We start from the raw sequence: 22,565 nt of genomic DNA on the forward strand, positions 1-22,565 counted from the left end.
AGCAACGACTCTATCCAGGTGGATCTCTGACTTCATCAGATCCTGCTACCAGACTCGAAATGCTCAACCAGCCAAGGGCATCAGAATTCATTCTGCTCGGGTGATATCAACATCCGTTGCCTTCCTCCACAACATACATATTACCAACATGTGCAAGACGGCCATGTGGACATCTGACCACACATTCGTCAAACGTTATGCTATCACACAGGATACAATGACAGACGCCATAGTAGGCCACACAGTACTGTCTACTGTTATTACTGCCGCAACTCCAAAATCTCACCAGCCATAGTAGTACACATTCACATTCACCTGGAGTGGAGCACCCACAGGGACAGCACTCAAAGAAGAAGAGAAGGTTACTCTCCTTGCAGTAACTGAGGTTCTTCAAGATGTGTGTCCCTGTGGGTGCTCCGGTACCCACCCTCCTGCCCTCTACTTTGGAGTACTAATCAGACAACTCTGTCGTAGAGAAGGACCAGGGCGGGGGTGTGGGATGCCTAATGCCACCGCGAGACAGCAGCTGAGCGCGTGCATCCAGGCCAGGCACTGCTACCAAAGATCTCTGATCAATGGTGCTGGGACGCACCGTCACCTGGAGTAGAGCACCCACAGGGACATACATCTTGAAGAACCTCGGTTACTGCAAGGTGAGTAATCTTCTCTTTTTAAGTTTAAATCATGGCTAAGCATGTTTGTTCAACTAGTGGAAGAAAATTGTTATGCTATTGCACTGAAATAGGGAGAGAGAAATACATGCTCGTTTAGTAAGTATTTTTTAGTTGATTTTTGGTTTTGGTATTTTACAACATTTCTGTAGCATTAGAGTATGGATATTAATTTTTAACTTTTGTCTCATTTCCAGATTTGGCTTGAACCTATGAAACCTATCGTTAAACAAGTACGAAGTAAGTACATATTTAATTTTTTTTATAAAGAGTTTTCCTTTAATTTTTCAGGAATTTAATTTTGGTTTGTTTTCATAGTTCTTAGTTGATTTTTTTTTTAATCAGGTTTACTGGGTTTGTACTTGTCGTTACCATATGTAGTTGATTTAAACATACATCTACAAACTCAAACCTTCAAGATAGCTTCAAGCCCTCTAACAGTGTCAAAAATTTCTAGAATATGTGCCATTCATAGTTTTACTATCATGTTGAATTACTGCATGCTTTATGGGCTATTTTGAACTAAATGTAGATCTTTCTTTTCTAGAAAGATAAATTTGCTGTTTCCTCAGAGACCTAAATCTTGTCCAATTAGTTGCTCGCTATTTGTGCATTAGGTCTCTGTTCTGTGAGGTGTGAATGCCCACTCCTGTTCACTTAAGTGGAGGCTAAGTGTGTTCAGTATCTCATATGATTAAGCTCTAAGACAGCCAACAAATGGAAGACTTCTTTTCCTCCTCCTATCTAAATCCCAATATATGCTTTGCTTTGATACAGTTAATTTACAAAATGTGACTATCTTGTGTTGTGTTAGACCACAAAACGATAAAGGACCCAATTGCTTCCATTGTGGTAACACATAGTAGCCATAAACCACACAACCTTGATCTTGTTCCTTATGGACTCTGCACTAGGGGATTACATTCTTAACATCTTTTGAGATATCCTTCTCTAAATGTGGCACGCCATCTCTACAGATAGCGTGTACACAAACTTGTGTCTGATACCAGCTAATGTCTGGAATGCGGGAAATCTGAAGTTCTTAGTTGTGTTATGTTAAGCCATGACTAACAGAGCTGTTAAACCTGGATTCAGAAGGCAACTATCTATCTAGCTATTTAGGAGATATTTGGAAAATATTTTTTGGAAGGGGGAGATAAAGGGTTTGTATTTGGACTTGTAAACCTGATTCTGGATGGAACTTGAAGTGACTGAAAACCTGTCACTTTGCAATGATATACATCTGGGTAGATTGGATCAGATGCTGTTAGATTTAGATGAAGAGTATCAGTCATATTGTTGGAGCTTTGTTTAGCTTAGGTTGTTTTGATGTGGAAAGAATCCATTGTGTAGGAGGACAACAATCTCTGGAGTGAAATTGTTTTCAGTCATTGCCCAATAAGAGAGAGTTGCAGCACTGACATTCTCTGCTTTAGTTTTCATCAAAGGCCCAAAGAAAAGATGAAAATGTATAGTGAGGTGATATCATCTAAAATCTAGCATGTGCAGCCTGATTCTTCAACCATGTACAAGACATTCCTTTTCTAGAATAGGATCAAATTGGGTACACATTTGCTGCTTCTAAATGTAGGGGTTCGTGGAATCACAAGTGCAGAAACGTGGTGGATTCCCACTCCTGCCAACAATTTTATTGACTATGCTATACAGGGCCTTTCAGTAATCATTTTTGGAGTTATTTTTTTCTGTTGCTGAAAGTAGTCTGCAGAAGCTTATGTTAATGAAGGAGGTCTTTGGCAAATGGCCCCAGAACACTGCAGAAAGTTATTATTTGGAGGTTTCTTTAGAAATTCTTCAAACTAACCTGACCAACAAGAAATTGAGATGAATTGACTTTTTTAGCTTAAAACCATGGTGCAAGTTTTTTAACTTTCATCCTCTTAACCTTAGAAAAATAAATAAAAAGGCATAGTACTAGCTATAGAGAGAGCCTCTTCAGGAGAACCTAAGTTCATTGTTCTGTAGAATCACCAATAGCAAGTTTCTATTTTAAAGGATCATCTCCTTATGCATGCCACATGGTAGCTCTTGTGTATTCAAATGGTTTCCATCTTGGGAGAGGAATTCTCTCCCAAGGAGAACAGTTGACAAAAAATTGGTGGGACTGTCACACTATCTGAAGTGGCTTATGACTGTGTGCGCCTATCTCAGGGCAGATTTTCAAAAAGCAGGGCACATAGTCCAAAATGGTTGTATGTTCTATAATTAGATTTCACCAACCCAGTAACACATTTGAACTCCCAAAGTACTACAGTAGGCTTCTAACGGAGTTACAGACAGTCTCCCCTTGGACATTTCAATCTCTCTTGCCACTGCAAACTGGACTATATGATAAATGGTCACTTACATCAAAAAACACAAAATATTCAGGTTGCTTCCCATTCCAAGAGACCGGTCACTTACCCACATCAATTTGTACCTAAGATCTCGCACTAAAAAAAATATTGGTAGCAAATCCTGTAATAAAAGTTTGTTAGCTAGGAAAAGAGAATGAGTTATTTAAAGAGGTTAAAGCGTGTGTGTATCTGAGTTTCAAGTCACACATGAGTTTGTCTGAATTTCAAAAGGTGATGCAGTTGTAGTAATCTGTCAATTCAAAATGTCTTTTAGGGCTAACCCATGCCAAACAACATGAGAATTTCTTTGCTTATGTTTAGGAATCTTTGTCTCTGTGTCTAGACTGCATGAAGGAGATTGTTTCTACTCATCAAGGATTGTTAGCCACTCCAGAGTCCAAACTGATAGGATGAGTTCATGCGTAGGTCTCTCCTTCCTGGAGGGAGTTAGGAATGCAATCAACATTCTGTCCTTTGATGCCATACACCATGTCATTTGCCACAAGTGGACCATGTTGTGTGCTGAGCAGTTTACCTTAATCAATTCTGCTCCTCCTGTTTGTTGAGTTACACAGTTACAGAGGTTTACAAGGCAAACACTCTATAACTTTATACCATGGGCTATAGAGATTATAGGTAAGATCAATACATGCAGCATCTTACAGGCATTTTATAAAATGCTAAACATTCTTATCAACTTGACATCTAATATCTATTTTGACAATGCTAAGGCACAGGCAAGCAAGACTGGTTTCTAGCTATGCATTTGTAAGTGTTCAGTGAGGCCCAGGGCATTGGCTTGAGCAGGCACCTGGTTTGCCAGCATCACAGAGACACTTACAAGCATCAGTTGTGCAGTCATGCATCTAGCAAGTGCCTACTTGTTCTGTGTGCATCATGTACCATACTTGAATAGACTGGGGAAACTTAGATTTGTACTAATATCTGCTACCTAATCATACTGATGGCCAGGTGCTACCTGGTAAATAAGTTAATCAAAATATTATCTTTGCAGACCATGGCCCAGAACATGGTGACATGCTAAACCAGGAGTGGCCAACCTGTGGCTCCAGAGCCACATGCAGCTCTTCAGAAGTTAATATGTGGCTCCTTGTATAGGCACCCTCCCCAGGGCTGGAGTTACAGGCACCAACTTTCCATTGTGACGGGGGCGGGTGCTCACTGCTCAACCCCTGGCTTTGCCATAGGCCCTACCCCAGTCGACCCCTTCCTGCCCCCTCCCCTGAGCCTACCATGCTCTTCCCCCCCTCCCACCTCCTGCATGCCATGAAACAGCTGATTGGAAGGTGCAGGGAGGGAGGGGAAGTTCTGATCAGTGGGGCTGCTGGTGGGTGGGAGGTGCTGGGAGCGGGGTGGGGGAGCTGATGGGAGTGCTGCTGACGTATTACTGTGGCTCTTTAGCAATGTACATCGGTAAATTCTGGCTCCTTCTCAGGCTCAGGTTGGCTGCCCCGTGCTAAACTATGTGACTGAGGCCATTATCTGCTGACCTAAAGTCTATGTTAAATTGAGTCTTTTTGTTAGGTCAGCTAGATTTTTAGGCCCTAAAAGACATTGGTGGTGGTGGTTGTCTTTTGTCCCATGTTAAACCTGCAACTGCTGGAAAAGGGGGTTCCTTTTTTTAAAGCTATTTTTTGGTATCTCCCAAGAGAGTATTTCTCTTAAGTTAGTACTGAATACTGGAACCCCTTTTCCACACTGTCCTACTTTTAAAATTGACTTGAGAAGCAAAGCTTGAAGTAAAAGTGTGTGCATTCATGCAGAGAGCTCTGAAAGTATCTCTTGTCTGCATGAACAATTTATTTTAGCTGCTATTATGGTACAAGGACATTTTGAATGGAAGATTTCTAACAGAACTTACACTGCATGTGCAGCTCTTCGAGAATGAACTAACTGCTTTATTGGTTTTAAAATACATTAATTAGCAGGCAAGTATTGAGGCATGGACTAATGAACTCTGAAACTAAGGAATGTTTTTCATATTTTAAATCAACTAACTTTTTCCTTTGTGGAATTGTACAAAATATAGTTTTCCTTTTCAAGCCTTTAAAAGGGTGTGGGAGGTAGTATGTTTAAATGCTTTCCATTTTATAGTAAATGTTTTAAAACTAAAATGTGCTTCAGTTTCAGGTATGCTTGAAATTCTGAGACCTGAACGCTAACAGATGTTTCAGATGTGCAGGTTTCTTGTTTTAAGTATTGCAGTTGAAAAAAACACAATCTCATCCTACTTCAGTGGGGATTGCTCAAATCATCCATGTTGCTCAGAACTCCAACAAAAATATAAAGTCTTTCCCTGTACTTTCTCTTTCTTGGTTAATATTAATGTACTACTTGTTTTTTCAGTGTTTCCTTATATTTTAATTTCTCAGCAAGAAGATGGTGAGTGGTAGGTGTTTAATGGGCTTTAAGTTAATACAGTTCAGACATGTTTATAGTTTTAGTGTATGGAGTTGATACAGATTTGTGAAGTAAATGATGTGTATGTAGTTCGGAGTCTTTGCTGACATGTTCTATGGCTGTAAAGACTTTTAAATATACTAAAAACATTACTAAAATTTACACTTGAACCAACTCTGTTCATGTATTTTAAATATACACCTCTACCCCGATATAATGCGGTCCGATATAATGTGAATTCGGATATAACGCGGTAAAGCAGCTCTCCGGGAGATAGGGCTGCTTTACCTTGTTATATCCGAATTCGCATTACTGCAAGCGGTTCCTCTGTGCCCACGTGTTACTTGCTGCGGCCTTCCCCCGGGCCCCCCGCCTCAGGTCACCTCTGCTCTGCCTCCTCCCACGAGCATGCCGCAACTCCACTTCTCCTCCCTCCCAGGCAGCTGTTTGGCACGGCAAGCCTGGGAGGGAGGAGAAGTGGAGCTGCGGCGCGCTTGTAGGTGGAGGTGGAGTGGAGGTGAGCTGGGGCAGGGGGGCTGCAGCAAGTAAGAGCGAGGGCACAGAGGAACCACTCCCAGCCCCAGTTCGCCGCCACCGCTGCCACCGTCTCCTCCCATGAGCACGTCGCTCAGCTCTGCTTCTCCTCCTCCCTCCCAGGCTTGCCGTGCCAAACAGCTGATTGGCTCGGCAAGCCTGGGAGGGAGGGAGGGAGAAGCGGAGCGGCGGCGGTGTGCTCAGGAAGGAGGCGGAGGTGAGGTGGGGTGGGGAGAGGTTCCTCTCTCTACCTTGATATAACGTGGCCTCACCTATAACATGGTAAGATTTTTTTTTTGCTCCCGAGGGCCGCGTTATATTGGGGTAAAGGTGTATATAAACTTTCATATAGTGTTCATTAGGGAGTTTATTTTTGATAACTTTGATAAATGTGACTTCCATATTCTTTATCAAAGACTAATTAATTATTTTTTTTTTTAAAGAACATACATGTTGCCTCTATTTATAATATGCTGTAGTCACTGAATTGGAGAAAAACTGTGACCTGCTAGCTTTATGGCAAATAACTAATAATCTGCTATTAGAAAAGGGCTTCCAAGTTCCTCCAGTCTAAATTGTAATAACCATGGATATATCCTGCCTGCAACACACATGATCTACACATGCATACCCAGAGTATGAGTGGTTCTGTATGTGCAGGGGGCTTTCATAGACCTGGGATGGGACTTTCAAAAGTGCTCAACATTAGCTTAACTTTACTCCCATTTGATGAATTAGGCAATTTTCTTCAATGGAAGCAGAGGTAGGCCAACACTGAGTGCTTTTGAAAATCCTGTTCATAACATCCCTAAAGATGCTCCTGATTTACACAAATGGTCAGGTTTCAGAGGGGTAGCCGTGTTAATCTGTATCACTAAAAACAATGAGGAGTTCTGTGAAACCTTGGAGACTAACAGTGCTATTTGGGCATAAGCTTTCGTGGGATGTAATCACTTCATCAGATGCATGGAGTGGAAAATACAGTAAGCAGGTATAAATATACAGCACATGAAAAGATAAGACACCCCCAAATTTGTTAGTCTCTAAGGTGCCACAAGGACTCCTAGTTGTTTCTACAAATGATCAGGTAACTATATTCTGCCTCAACAAGTGGAAACGGATAGGATATTGACTTTTGTTTTTAAAGCTTTATATATATGTAGTTGGGCACTGTCCTGCAAAAAGCTCCCAACCAGGGCAGCAAGCAGGTGCTTGGAGCGGCACGTCTGGCTCTTCAACCTGCTGCCGATCATGATTACAGCTTTTTTAATTTCCCCCTTGCCACTTGGGGCGGCAAAAACCTTGAAGCCGGCCATGCTCCCAACAGCCACTTGGCTGTCAGGAAAAGACACTGTCTGGTGTTGACCCTCACAAATAGTCAGTGGCTCAGCTCAGGTGATAGTGGAATGGATTCCCAGTGGAGGACACCAAAAATAAATCTGTTCACCATTCTTCTGAACAGCCCACTTTGCAAAAACCTTATTGGTACTGGCAGCTTCTGTGTTCTCTGCAGTTTCCCCCATTCTTTCTAATAGCAAAGGTCCTTACCAAGCTCAGGAGAGGCAAAGCTTCCATGATCTTAATCACTCTCTTGTAATTGTAGCAGCTCTTGTTCTCTAATTGCTTGGGTGGAGTTGGTGTGAAAGTCTGGCCATATCTAATTCTGCAAAACACTGTTTCCTCTCTGCTCCCAGCCAAGGATCTCTCTGTCAGTATGGCTGCTAAGAGGATAGGAACAGAGAGATTTGTCTAAACATGTGGAGAACTAGGAAATACATTGAGGGGCATATGATATTTATAAAAAGTACAAGTATCTGTGTGTTATTACCCTGCCTGATTACATAGTTAAATCATAATTATAGAATCATAAAAATGTACGGGTAGAAGGGACCCTGACAAGTCATCAGTCCAGCCCCCTATGCTGAAGCAGGGCCAAGTAAACCTAGACCATCCAGCAGGTTTTAAAAACCTCCAGTGATGGGGATTCCATAATCTCCCTTGGTAACCAGATCCATAGTTTAACTACCTGTAGTGGGATGGTCACCCTGCTCCAACCCTGAAGGGGTTAAAACAGCCTTGGGAAAGGCCTGCCCCAGGAAACCAATCATGGGTGGGCTTGAGGCAGCCAATCAGGACCCGGCTGGGCCAGTATAAGAGGGGCTCCTGGGGAGAAAGCAGACTCTCTCTCTGGAGAGAGAAGGACCCAGCTGCCTGAAGGAGCAAGGATACCTGAGGCTGAGCGGTGCTGGGGAAGGGCAAAGGAGCTGGTGAGCTCCAGCCTGGCAACTCCTCAGGCTGAGGCCTTGGTTAATGCCTAAGAAGGTACTGGGGCTGCAGGAGTGCAGCCTGGCGATTGAGGCAGCTGGTCCGACCCCCTTGCTGGTGATGAGTGGCCATTATGGACTGCAGTCTGCCCCTTGAGGAAGTGGCTAGATGACAACTGGCAGAAGCCACTGAGCTAAGGTGCATGTAGAGGGTTGGGGGTTCCCCTGGGAGGGGAGACCCAGTGTGTGGGGGTACTGCAGTGGGCAGAACTCCAAAGTAAAGGGCACTGAGGTCCAGGAGGGACACAGGGACCAGCGGCAGGTGAGACACCGGCCAGTCAGAGGCACTCCTTATGCTGGAGAGCTAATTACAGAGACAACCAGAAGGAGGTGAGTCATTGCCTCACTACACTACCTTAGAAAGATTTTCCTAATAACTAACCTAAATCTCCCTTACTGCATGTTATGCCCATTACTGCTTATTCTGTCTTCAGTGAACATGAAGATGAGTTCATCGCAGCCCTCTTTACAACAACCCTTAAAATATTTGAAGATTATCAGGTCTACCCTCAGTCTTCTTTTCTCAAGACTAAACATGCCATTTGGTTTTTAATTTTTCCTCAAAGATCAGGTTTCCTAAACCTTTTACCATTTTTGTTGCTGTCCTCTGGACTCTCTAGTTTGTCCACATCTTTCCTAAAGTGTGGCACCCAGAATTGGATGCAATACTCTAGCTGAGGCCTCGCCTCGCCTCTCTTGTCTTGCAAACGAAACTCCTGATAATACATCCTAGAATATTAGTCTTTTTTCGCAACAGCATCACACTGAGTCATATTCAATTCGTGATCCATTATAACCCCATAGCCTTCTCAGCAGTATTACCATGTAGCCAGTTATTCCCCATTTTGTAGTTGTGCATTTGATTTTTACTTCTCAAGTGAAGTATTCTGTACTGATCTAATTGAGTTTCATCTTGTTGAAATCAGACCAATTCTCAAATTTGTCAAGGTTGTTTTGAATTATAATCCTGTCCTCCAAAATGTTTGTAATCCCTCCTAGTGTGGTATCATCTGCAGATTTTATAAGCATACTCTTCACTCCATTATCCAAGTCATTAATGGAAATATTGAATAGTACCAGACCAGGACTGACCCCAGCGGGATCTCCCTGGATATATCTGCTTAATCAGATAGCAAACCATTGATAACTACTCTTTGAGTGTGGTCATTCAACCAGTTGTACACCCATTTTATAGTAATTCCATCTAGACCACAATTCCTTAGTTTGAGTGTCATGTGGGGATGGTGTCAAAAGCTTTACTTAAAATAAAGATACATCACATCTACTGCTTCCTCCCTATCACTAAGCCAATAACTCTGTCAACGAAGGAAAATGGATTGGCATGATTTTATTCTTGATAAATCCATGCTGGCTATTTCTTATAATCCTATTATCCTCTTAGATGCTTATAAATTGATTGTTTAATAATTTGTTCCAGTATCTTTCCAGGTATTGAAGTTAGGATAACTGGTCTGTAATTCCCCAGATCCTTTTTTGCCCTTCTCTAGTACTCCGGACCTCACCCATCCTCCCTAAATTCTCAGAGATAATTGTTGTTGATTCCAAGATTGCTTCATTTATATTTTGTGTACCTTAGGATGGATTTCACCAGGCCTTGCCTTGAATGTATTTAATTTATCTGAATATTTAAGATGTTCTTTCCCTATTTTGACTCATTTCCCCTTGCCATTAATATTAATTATGTTGAGTATCTAGTCACCAATAAACTTTCTAGTAAAGACTGAAGCAATATAGACATTATACACCTCTTTAAAAACCTCAACTGCTTTCTTGTCATTCTCTTTCCCCTTTAAATAGAGGACCTACACTTTCCTTAGTGTTTTTCTTGCTCATAGTGTATTTAAGAACATAACGGCAATACTGGGTTGGACCAATGGTCCATCTAATGCAGTATCCTGTCGTCTAACAATGGCCAATAGCCATGGCATTGTGTGAAGAAATATTTGCATTTGTTTGTTTTAAACCTACTGCCTATTAATTTAATTTGGTGACCCCTAGTTCTTGTGTTATGAGAAGGAGTAAATAATACTTCCTTATTTATTTTCTCCCCCCCCCATCATGATTTTATAGACCTCTGTCATCTCCTCCTCCTTAGTTGTCTCTTCTCCAGGCTGAAGAGTCCCAGTCTTATTAATCTCTCCTTTAAATCATAGAATATCAGGGTTAGAAGGGACCTCAGGAGGTCATCTAGTCCAACCCCCTGCTCAAAGCAGGACCAGTCCCCAACTAAATCATCCCAGCCAGCGCTCTGTCAAGCCTGACCTCAAAAACATCTAAGGATGGAGATTCCACCACCTCCCTAGGTAACCCATTCCAGTGCTTCACCAGCCTCCTAGTGAAATAGTTTTTCCTCCCCTACTGCAACTTGAGACCGTTACTCCCCAGCACTACACAAAAGTCTATCTAGATACCTCGAGAGATCTGCAACCTTCGCACCAGGCAGGCAAGTCACTATATGGTTCTCCCTGTCAACACAAACGCAGCTGTCTATGTTTCTAATGGTTGACTCTCCCATTACTAGCACCTGCCTTTTCCTAGTGACTGGAGTTCCCTTCCCCAGAGAGGTAACCTCAGTACAAGAGGATACCCCAACACCAACTGGAAGGAGGGTCCCAACTATGGGAAGGTTTCCCTCTGCTCCTGTTGACTGCTTTACTTCCCTGAATCTTTCATCCTCCTCAACAGCGCAGGGGCTGTCTGACCAGAGGTGGGACAATTCTACAGTGTCCCAGAAAGCCTCATCAACTCACCTCTCTGCCTCCCTTAGCTCCTCCAGTTCCGCCACCATGGCCTCCAAAGCCTGTATGTGGTCTCTGATGGCCAGGAGCTCCTGGCACCAAATGCACACATATGCCATCCGCGCACAGGGCAGGTAATCATACATGCTGCACTCAGCGCAATAAACTGGGTGGCCCCCATTCTGCTGCGTTCTCTCCTACAGCTACCTATTTAATGAAAGGGTATTGTTTAAATCAAGAAGTTTTGAAAATAGTTTAGTTTACAGGTTTTAAGAAATGGCAAGTGAACCTTGCCCCCTTCCCACTCCCCTGTGAAATTCCCTGTTAGCAGCCCTGTTCACAACTCCCTGGTTGTTTGCTTGCTGCTTTATAAAGCCCTGTCCTTCTTGATAGTCCCTCCCACTGACTAAGGGTCAGCCAATTAACAGACGCTTCTACCTTTCAAACCTTACTTTGAGGCTCACAGCTTCCAGCTGCCAGCCACAGCACAGGGCCCTTCAAACAGACAGACAGACAAACACAAGCTCAGCACACAGCAAGTAACCCCCAAACACAAGCACACATTACAGACAGCCACTTACCCCAAGGGTCCTGTTTGCTCCTCCTTCACCTGGAGGACTCCCTTGTGAAACTCCCTGTTAGCAGCCTGTTCCCAAAGGTGCAGCACTGTTTAGTGCTGGAGAGAGCCAGCGGTCATGGTACATGTAGGTACCAATGACATAGGAAAGGGTAGGAGAGACATCCTGGAAGCCGAATTTAGGCTGCTAGGGAAGAGATTGAAATCCAGGACCTCTATGGTGGCATTCTCAGAAATGCTTCCAGTTCCACACGCAGGGCCAGGTAGGTAGGCAGGCAGAGCTTCAGAGTCTCAATGCGTGGATGAGACGATGGTGTAAAGAGGAGGGGTTTAGTTCATTAAGAACTGGGGAAACTTTTGGGATAGGGGAGCCTATACAGGAGAGATGGGCTCCGCTTAAACCAAAGTGGAACCAGACTGCTGGCACTTAACAATAAAAAGGTTGCAAAGCAGTTTTTAAACTAAGAGATGGGGGGAAAGCCAACTGCTGCAGAGGAGCACGTGGATCTGACAGATACTTCTCTTAGAGGAAAGTCTATTGATAGAGAATTCTCTAGGTTTTAGTCAGGAGGAGAGGATGGAAGAGGATAATCTAGGGGTCAGATCAGACGAGAAACATTCACATAAAAAAGAATCGGACACATCAGAAAAGGGCAGACAAATACAAGGACAATTTTTTAAAGTACTTGTATATAAATACTAGAAGTCTAAATAATAAGATGGGTGAACTAGAGTGCCTCGTGATAAAGGAGTATATTGATGTAATAGGCATCATAGAAACCTGGTGGACTGAGGACAACCAATGGGACACAATCATTCCAGGGTACAAAATATATTGGAAGGACAGAACAGGTCGTGGGTGGGGGGAGTGGCAATATATGTGAAAGAAAATGTAGAATCAAATGAAGTGTAAATCTTAAGTGAATCCACATGTTCCATAGAATCTCTATGGATAGTAATTTCATGCTCCTAATAAAAGATAACATTAGAGATCCATTATTGACCACCTGACCAGAATAGTGACAGTGACGATGAAATGCCAAGGGAAATTAGAGAGGCTATCAAAATTAAGAACTCAGTAATAGTGGGGGATTTCAATTATCCCCATATTGACTGGGAATATGTCACCTTAGGACAAAATGCGCACACAAAATTTCTCGATACTTTAAATGACTGCTTCTTGGAGTAGCTGGTACAGGAACCCACAAGGGGAGAGGCAACTCTTGATTTAGTCCTGAGTGGAGTGTAGGAGCTGATCCAAGAGGTAACTATAACAGGACCACTTGGAAACCATAATATTACAACTTTTAACATCCCTGTGGTGGGAAGAACATCTCAAGAGCCCAACACTGTGTCATTTCATTTCAGAAAGCGGAACTATGCACTAATGAGAGGTTAGTTAAACAGAAATTAAAAGGTACAGTGACTAAAGTGAAATCCCTGCAAGCTGCATGGGTGTTTTTCAAAGACACCATAATAGAGGCCCAACTTAAATGTAGACCCCAAATTAAAAAACACAGTAAAAGAACTAAGAGTCACCGTGGCTTAACAAGCATGTAAAAGAAGCAGTGAGAGAGAAAAAGGCATCTTTTAAAAAGTGGAAGTCAAATCCTAGTGAGGTAAATAGAAAGGAACATACACTTAATTTGGCAGTGTTTAAAAATGTAATAATAAGAGTCAAAGAGAAGTTTGAAGAACGGCTAGCCAAAAACTCAAAAGGTAATAACATGTTTTTTAAGTACATCAAAAGCAGGAAGCCTGCTAAACAACCAGTGGGGCCCCTGGATGATCGAGATACAAAAGGAGCGCTTAAAAACGATGAAGTAATTGCAGAGAAACTAAATGGATTCTTTGCTTTAGTCTTCATGGCTGAGGATATTAGGGAAATTCTCAAACCTGAGCCGGCTTTTGTAGGTGACAAATCAGAGGAATTGTCACAGATTGAGGTGTCACTAGAGGAGATTTGGGAATTAATTGATAAACTGAACAGTAACAAGTAATTCAAACTGCCTGTTTTGTCTCCTTCATTGAAAATTCTATTGTTATAAATCCTTTGTTTTCCTTATTCTGTATAGAGATATTTGTTTGTAAAACTGTTTAATATTTTTTCATAGGACCAAAGAACACAGTGCTTCGTCTAGCTGTAAAGTTTTTCCCTCCTGACCCTGGTCAGCTGCAAGAGGAATACACCAGGTAAAATATCTTTCAAAGTAATTAATGTTCATTAGTGGTTAAAAATACGGAAATGAAGAGAAAACAGAAATAAGCTCACCTAAGGGTATTTTCTCAATTATAACAATGAAGGTTAGCTTTTAGGGAAGGTGGGGGAACATTTCTATTAGAAAGAGTCACATTTCTAACAGAAATACGACTATCTTAATGATTCAAGTGGTAGATGATGCCTGTAAAAACTAGTGAAAGTTTGCATGAATAGACAACGGTGCAGGTCGGCGGGGGCAATTTCTGTCTACCAAACATGTCAATGTGTTACCATTGAAGGAGGCAGTTATATAGAGGAAATGGTCACTCTTTATATTGTACATTTATAAATAGTTTCTAGAAGGATTAAGTGATAAATGTTTTATTAAACGGTTAATTGTCAAATAGCAAGAATCCATCAAGTTAGTAGATTACATCTATAACAGCTTCTGCTAATCTGCTTATCATATTTAGCATGTTACTTATGTCAGATTTTAAAAAGTTAGTAAATAATTGATATCTTCAGCATGTTACTATCTGTAAATGTACCCTCGTCCTGTTCCTTCATCACCAACAGGTAATGTGATTTGAATAGATCTGCCTGTAACAGATCTTCCCCAGGATGGTTGTAATCTTGACCATCTGCCTCTCACCAGACCTTTCTTCCGCATCCTAGCAGCTTTCTTTCTCTGTCCTGCAACTGGCTCCATCTCTCCTTCCTGGTTACCTCCACCTCTCTGCAGTTCTCACCACCTCTACCTTCTCCTCTTCCTCTATTCACTTTGATCTTCTCTTCTCTCCTCTCCTCCTGCCAGCACAAATTTAGGTCCCACATCTGTGCTCTCCTCATAACCTTTGGCCTGGTCTACACTATGGTGTTAGGTCGAATTTAGCTGTGTTAGGTCAATTTAAAAATGACTGTGTCCACACAACCAACCCCATTCTGTCGACCTAAAGGGCTCTTAAAATTGACTTCTTTACTTCTCCCCAACAAGGGGAGTAGCACTAAAATTGACTTTGCTGTGACAAATTTGGGGTAGTGCGGATGCAAATTGACGGTATTGTCCTCTGGCAGCTATCCCAGAGTGCTTCATTGTGACTGCTCTGGACAGTACTTTGAACTCCGATGCATTAGCCAGGTACGCAGGAAAAGTCCTGGGAACTTTTGCATTTCATTTCCTGTTTGGTCAGCGTGGCGAGCTCAGCAGCACAGGTGACCATGCAGTCCCTCCAGAATCGCAGAGCGTAGAATGTTTCTACGCTCCTCATATCATCTCCATCCCTGAGGTTACTGCAGATTAGAAGGCAAAAAAAACCCGCACTCGTGATGACATGTTTTCCGAGCTCATGCAGTCCTCCTGCACTGATAGGGAACAGCTTAATGCATGGAGGCATTCAGTAGCAGAAGCCAGGAAAGAATTAAGTGAGCGCAAAGAGCGGAGGCAGGACGCGATGCTGAGGTTAATGGGGGAAGCATGATGATGCATCTGTTGGAGCTGCAGGAAAGCCAATGAACACAGACCCCTGCTGCATCCACTGTATAACCGCCTACCCTTCTCCCCATGTTCCATAGCCGCCTCACCCAGATGCCCAATAAAGCGGGTGGGGAGGAGAGGCTCCGGGCACCCAGCCACTCCACCCAGAGGATGGCCCAAGCAACAGAAGGCTGTCATTCAAACAGTTTGCTTATTGTAGCCACACTAAAAATCAATGTGGCCTTGTCCTTCCCTCCTCCCCCACCCCACCTGGGTTACCTTGTCTGTTATCTCTTTTTTTTTTTTTTTTTTTTAAATAAAGAGAGAATGCAAGAGGGTGGTTGGCTTACAGGGAATTAAAATCAACAAAGGGGATGGGTTTGCATCAAGGAGAAACACACAGACACACACACAACTGCCACACTGAAGCCCGGCCATTCATGAAACTGGTTTTCAAAGCCTCTCTGATGCGCAGTGCGCCTTGCTGTGCTCTTCTAATGATTTCATTGGCTGCTTGGATCACAGCAGCCCTCACAGTAGACTTGCCCACAACAGCAGCGGTGATGGTGAGCTGAGTGGGCTCCATGCTTGCCGTGGTATGGCATCTGCACGGGTAACCCAGGAAAAAAAGCGCAAAACAATTATCTGCCATTGCTTTCACAGAGGGAGAGGCGACTGACGACACATACCCAAAACCTCCCGCGACAGTGTTTTTGCCCTATCAGGCATTGGGAGCTTAACCCAGAATTCCAATGGGCGGCGGAGACTATGTGATAGCTGCCCACTGTGCACTGCTCCGTAAGTCGATGCTAGCCATGGTAGTGAGGATGCACTCCGCTGACGTAATGCTCTTAGTGTGGACATACGCAATTGACTGTATAAAATCAATTTCTAAAAATTGATGTCTATAAAATTGATCTAATTTCGTAGTGTAGGCATACCCTCAGGTGACTCAGGCTTATAACCTGGGTTTCATATCAGACTTGAACCTCTCTCTAAGGTCTTGTATCCAGGCTATGTCTAAATATTGCTGATTTTTTTTTTCTGCATAACATCTGTAAGGCACAGCCTTTTCTATTCATCCTCACAGCTAAAAGTCTCATCCAGGATCTCATCATGTCCTGTTTTGGTTATTGTAACATCCTTTCCTGTAGCCTTGACAAATGTGATCTTGCCCCGTTCATATCTATTCAGAATGTTGTTTCAAAGAGCATTTTCCTAGCCTAACGCTTTGACCGTGTCACCCATTTCTTTGCATCCCTCCACTTGCTCTCCCTTCTCTAGTGCACTGAAAATAAGCTACTTGTTCTCCCTTTCTAGACTTATCCCTACCATCTTTGTCACTATTAAAATGTCAATTCCCCCCTGCAGTCAGCCCATGATGCCAGTCTTTGCAATATTGGAATCTTTTGAATAGCAGAGTCTGTCAGAGTCATGCATGTGCTCTTTAATACCTTGGAGTCCTGTGCAAGATGATAAAGGATGGAGTGGCTGGGACTCTCCCTCAGTTCACTCTTACCTGTGGCAGCAAGATGAAAGCAACTACTGTTTTGGAGCTTCAAATTCATTCCTTTTCACTAATTGGGAGAAGAAATTTCATTTTCCTTCTTCTCCTTCCTGCACAGTAGGATGGTATCTCTCTTCCCGCACAGTGTGATGAGGCACTTTGTGCCAACCTTCCTCCCTTATGGCAGACTCCAAACCATTAGGGTTCAAACCCTGCCAGTCTTGTGACTGCCTCATTCCCCTCACTGATGGACAAAGTCATTGCATCTTCTGCCTGAGGGAGAGCCACATCTTGGACAAGTGCTCAGTGTGCTGGTAATATTCCTTGAGGATCTGCAAGCGCAGGCTTCCTCTGGGTCCCAGAGCTGCTCAATCTCCCACTCTGCCCCAGGCTCCACTTCCACCCCCACCCAACCCCCTCCCACCTCTTCCTGCTCTGCACTAGGTCCTACCTCCACCCCACCTCGTCTCCCAAGCCCCCCACCCCTGCCCCTCTTCTTCCCACCCCCGCTCCTCCTCCGCCCCACTTCTTCCCACCCAATTCCACCCTCCCCCGAGCATTCCCTGTCCCCGCTCCATCCCCTCCCCCACAGTGCCTCCTGCATGCTGCAGAACAGCTGATCGCAGCAGATGGGAGGCAGTGGGAGGGAGAGGAGTTGATCGGTGGGGCTGCAGTCGGACGAGAGGTGCTGGAGCGGAGGGGAGGAGCTGGCTGCCGATGGGTGCTGAGCACCCACTAATATTTTAGTTGGCGCCTGTGCCTGCAAATGCAGGCACGTTAGGCTCATATGACATCTGCATGAGCAATCCATACAGGTCACTTCAGACACAGAGGAAATGACATCAAAATGAAGCCAAAAGAGTCTGTGAAAGCCAGCAGTCCCTCAAGCAGTCATCATACCCTGTGATAGGACATTAAAGAAGAAATATGTGAAGAGGATGGTGTTGAAACCAGTACCGACAATGTCAGTCTCCCTTGGTGATAGAGCCAGCCACCCCATATCTTTCTTACAGAAAACTGACACCTCGGGGCAAAGTGGGATGGAGCAAAAACATAAATCTAAACACCATTCAGGATCATTCTGCAAGGAGGACATAAAACATCACTTTTCTTCAAAAACAGAGCCTTCAAATCCTCCACTGGAACCAGTACAGAGGTCTTTCATCAGCACTGCGTAAAGTTGCTTCTCCCCTATCCTCAGATCTTGACCCCAAGGATGGTACTGGATGATACAGTTCTGCCTCAGGTGAGGCATGAGGATATTGGCTAGTTAAGTACCACAGGTAGGGATTGCTCTAGACAAGACCAAGAGGTCATGGTACAGATCAAGAGATCCTGATAGATTCACAGAAAAACTTGTTATTTGACACGGAAGATGTTATGAGTATAGGGAGCAGAACACGGCCTGGACGCTATGCAGGCATCAGTGTCACAGAATACTTACCTCATCTGAAACACTGCACCTTTTTTGTTCAGCTCCATTACGGTACACCTCGTAATGATCTGTGCATGCCATCCACCTGTATGGTCATGCTGTCTTCTCCTACTCAGTGGTATCAGAGTTCCTCAAAGGTCTATTGAAGACCTGCTACTGTGGTTAGATGGTCAGCATTGTAGGGAAGGGATAAGGGGGTTCCCTAGCTTGTGGTATTCTGTCATGTTAGAGCGTGATTTCTACAGAGGACAGCTTGCTTACTTACCAGATCAGCAGTTGTCAGTCACCAGTATGATTAGATGTTTAGCTGTGTCTGTGTGTGTGTGTGTGTGTGTGTGTGTGTGTGTGTGTGTGCGCGCGCGCGCTTTTCTCCCTGTGTGTTGCCCCAGCTCTGCGCAAACAGCCAGCACAGAAAACCTTGAGCAAACTGTCCAATAATCACAAAATCAGTTAAGACACAAAGACACCAGGCCAGGTTTACTGTCAACAAAGCATGGTAATAGTACCTAGAAAACTCTACAAAAATACTGAAATGTATGCCCATAATGATAAACGCACCTCAGAGAATGGCGGGACTTTCCATTCCCCCCTCGGCTGGACCAAAACACACACACAAAAACACCTCTTCCTACCCTATGTGATGAGGCAAGACCAGATGGTTATAAGAAAGTAGTGGGAGACAGATATATTAGCCCCAGGCTAAACAAATCCCGGTTACCAGGGTAAGTAAGTGGCAGTTGCTCCAGGTCAGTTAAGACACCTGGGGCCAATTAAGATCCTTTCAGAAAGCAGTGAAGACAACTAAGTTAATTGGGACACCTGAAGCCAATCAGGGCTGGCTGAAATGAGTTAAAAGCCTCCTGGTTGGTCTGGTGGATGTGCTTGTCGGGAGCTGTAGTATGAAGCCGTGCTGCTGGAAAAACTGAGCAGTACAAACCTTATCAGGCACAAGGAGGGAGGCCCTGAGGTAAGAGTGAAGTAGATATTGAGGAAGTGGGGGCTGCTGTGGGGAAGTGGCCCAGGGAATTGTACTCATCCTGTTTCCAAAAAGCCAGCTAGCAATAGCTGCTACTATTAGGGTTCTAGGGCCCAGAACAGAGGGCAGGCTCAGGCTCCCCCATTTCCCAGTTAATTCACTGAGACTGGGAGACCAAGACTGTGCGAGGGAGGGTTGCTTCTCCTCACCTCCCATGCTGGCTTATGATGAAAATGGCTCAGTAGGCTGTGACCCTTACCTTGAGAGAGAGAGAGAGAGAGAGAGAGAAGGGCTATGTAGAGGGTCACAGTGAGCCTCTGAGGCCACGTCCACACTACGGGGGGGAAATCGATCTTAGATACACAACTTCAGCTACATGAATAACGTAGCTGAAGTCGAATATCTAAGATTGGATTACTCACCCATCCACACCGCGCAAGATCGATGTTCGCGGCTCTCCCTGTCGATTCCGGAACTCCGTTGGGGTTGATGGAGTTCCGGAATCAATATAAGCGCGCTCGGGGATCGATATATCGCGTCTAGATTAGACGCGATATATCGATCCCCAAGCAATCAATTTTAACCCGCCGATACGGCGGGTAGTCTGGACGTGGCCTAAGGCTAGCGTAATCCACCAGGAAGCACAGGACCCACTGAGACAAGGTCGGAGCTTTGTCACACCTCATATAAATAAGTTACATACTGCACCTCTAACATAGTTAGTGCCCCCTGACATGCCTAGTTATCACTCATCTCCTTATACATGTTGGTTCAATCAAAACATCTCTATTACGCTGTCATCCTGACCTTATATTTTAAAAGGGGTCAGTGTGTTCCTGTTATCCTTGGGAAATGTTTTTGTACCATCCTTAATATAGGGATGTTCTGGTACCACTCTTGTGTAAGTATTCTGTGCCTAGCACTTTTTAAAAATGTGTTTCTGCAATATTAGGCCTGTTCTTGCCAAATTCTGTAAACTTGCAAATGGGCAGAGCCTGACATTTGCTCACAGGCTAACTTTTGCTAACTTTGCTTTATATTAGCAAATCTTGCCGACTACTTTAGCTCAAGCCTCATATCAGGCCTCTAATACAAGGGCTTATATCTCAGGCTCTCTTCCTGCTACACCTACCAGTCAAACTCTTGAGGTGCTGTCGATAGGTCACCTACGTTACGCATTCATAAAGAAGTGTAGGAATAACAGTTGTCTTGTAGACCTGAATCTTGGTGTTCTGTCTTAGTGCGTCAGGGTAATTTCCTAAAGGAAGCACTTGCGCACTAGATCCTGTACTGGATCTCACTGTTGTTTTTTGTGTTTTGAGAAAATTGGCCACAAAGGTAGCAGAAGTCAGGACTTGCTGCTGCCTGGGACCTCATTGTTGTCGTGTTGATACTCAAGGTGCTTCCCTGCGAGCCCCTTTCAGAGTGCTTCTTTCTTCATCTCACTGAAGACTGACTTTCTAGTTGCTGTCACTTCAGCTAGAAGAGAGAGTGAGCTCCAAGCACTTACAGGTGACCTTTCCTACATGGCATTTCATAGGCACAAGGCAGTGCTGAAATTTCATCCCCCAGGTGTTCTGAGTTCTATTTGAATCAGTTACTCCTGGGGGAATTCTGTGCACAGTATTTTAAAATTCTGCATGTTTTATTTGTCAAAATAAGGCAATATAATCACTCTGGTTTCCATTATTTCAGTAATTTATTTAAACTACAATACAATAGATGGAGAATAGGAGTGGAGAGCATTGGAGAAAATCCCCAAACCCCCTTGTCTAATCGTAATGTAGCTAGATTTGACCCTTTATTTCTAGTTATTAATCAACGAATATATGCAGCCTGTAAGCGGGTGGACTCACCTCTGTGGCGCCTCCTGCTGGGTTCTCTCTGGGAATTAGCTCTTTGACCCAGGAGCACCCTCTGTCAGCTGGTGATCCGCTATCACTGCTGGCCCCCGTGTCCCTCCCAGGACCCTGGCGCCCCTTTAACTAGGTGCTGCCCCCTGGCAGTACCCCACAGTTCTGGGTCTCCCTCTCCCAGGGGAACCCCCACCCACTGTCCCCACTTCTCCTCAGTCTTGGCTACAGCCCTGTCTCCATCTAGGCCCTGTTCACTAGGGCAAACTGCAGTATAAGCCACTCATCACAGGTAAAGGGGTTTGGACCTGCTGCCTCTGGCTACCTGTGGGCTGCCCCTGCAACCCAGTATCTAATAGGCCTTACCAGGCCTGCAGCCTGAGGTTTTCCTAGGCTAGAGCTCCCCGGCTCCCTTGGCTTTTCCCCAGCCGTGCTTCACTCCAGATACCTGGTTAACCTCCCTGCAGCCAGGCCCTTCTCTCTCTCAACACAGAGAGGGACTGTTGAGCTCCTGGCTCCCAGCCTCTTATATAGGGCCAGCTGAGGCCTGATTGGGGCGTGGCCCAGCGGCAGCTGCTTCCCCAATCAGCCTAGTAGCTGCTTTTCCTGCCACAGCCCTCTCCAAGGGCTGTTTTTAGCCCTTCAGGGCAGGAGCAGGGTGATCACCCTGCTACACAGCCACATGATCAGTGTTGCATCATAGACAACTGAGGGCTGGGGAATCAAACTCACAATTTATATTGGCTACTGATCATCTCCAGAAAGGTCAGTAGCAAACAGATCATGGAGCACATTTTGATAGGAAATTTTTTCAGTCCAAAAATTTAGGCAGTTCTAATCACGAAATCCCCATAAGCATTTATAAGGCCATACTGTCCTTTACACCCCTCTGGCAATGTGAAGGAGCCTTAAAACTTTTACACCTGTTTTATACTCCTGGGGGAATTCAAAAAAACAATGGGAACAATTCACTTAGCAGGCAGGCTGCTACATTCTGCTTTGCCTGAAGGGACAGAGCCTGTCCCATGCCTACCTCCTCAGAAACACTCTGAAGCCCTGCCCCTCCACACCAAGTGCCTGAGAGTCAGTGTCTCTCTCTCATATGACTGCCCCGCTCCCGCCTCCCCCGGCTGTGATTTACGACTCTACCAAGCCAAGCTGCCTGTGTTGCCGAGAGGGGCGCATGATGGCTCTTGCAACTTCCCTTCGCTTTTCTGTCAGAAGTCATTTTTCTGTGGGGAAGCAAAGAAATCTGGGGGGGACATGAATTCTGCACAGTGTACAGTGATGCAGAATTTCCCCAGGAGTAAAAATTAGTTAACTTGCCTGTGGACTTCTTCATGAAGTTCCATGCTACTTCAAGAGAGAAGTTGCATACACTGGATATTTCCAAAGGCTTATATTACTTCATGAACAGACCTAACCTAGGAGACAGTCTGAACAGCTTATTTCTGGCTATAGTTGAGCAGTCCATAAGGTC

The 22,565-nt window shown here is 44.3% G+C and overlaps 1 protein-coding gene across 6 annotated transcripts in view; it reads left to right on the forward strand.

Moving 5' to 3' along the window:
* FARP2 (FERM, ARH/RhoGEF and pleckstrin domain protein 2) overlaps positions 1-22,565 on the forward strand; it is a 204,823-nt gene that overhangs the window by 72,329 nt on the left and 109,929 nt on the right. For all 6 annotated transcript variants that reach the window (XR_007775960.1, XM_050965343.1, XM_050965341.1 and 3 more), the window contains 2 exons: positions 869-911; positions 13,755-13,833. Coding sequence is in view for 5 of the 6 variants with exons in the window: in XM_050965343.1 (XP_050821300.1) it covers positions 869-911; positions 13,755-13,833 (122 nt within the window). In the remaining variant the exon portion in view is untranslated. The remainder of the gene's footprint in view (positions 1-868; positions 912-13,754; positions 13,834-22,565) is intronic.

The sequence above is a fragment of the Gopherus flavomarginatus genome, chromosome 8 (genome assembly GCF_025201925.1).
Source record: "Gopherus flavomarginatus isolate rGopFla2 chromosome 8, rGopFla2.mat.asm, whole genome shotgun sequence".
In the NCBI taxonomy this organism is placed as follows: domain Eukaryota; kingdom Metazoa; phylum Chordata; order Testudines; family Testudinidae; genus Gopherus; species Gopherus flavomarginatus.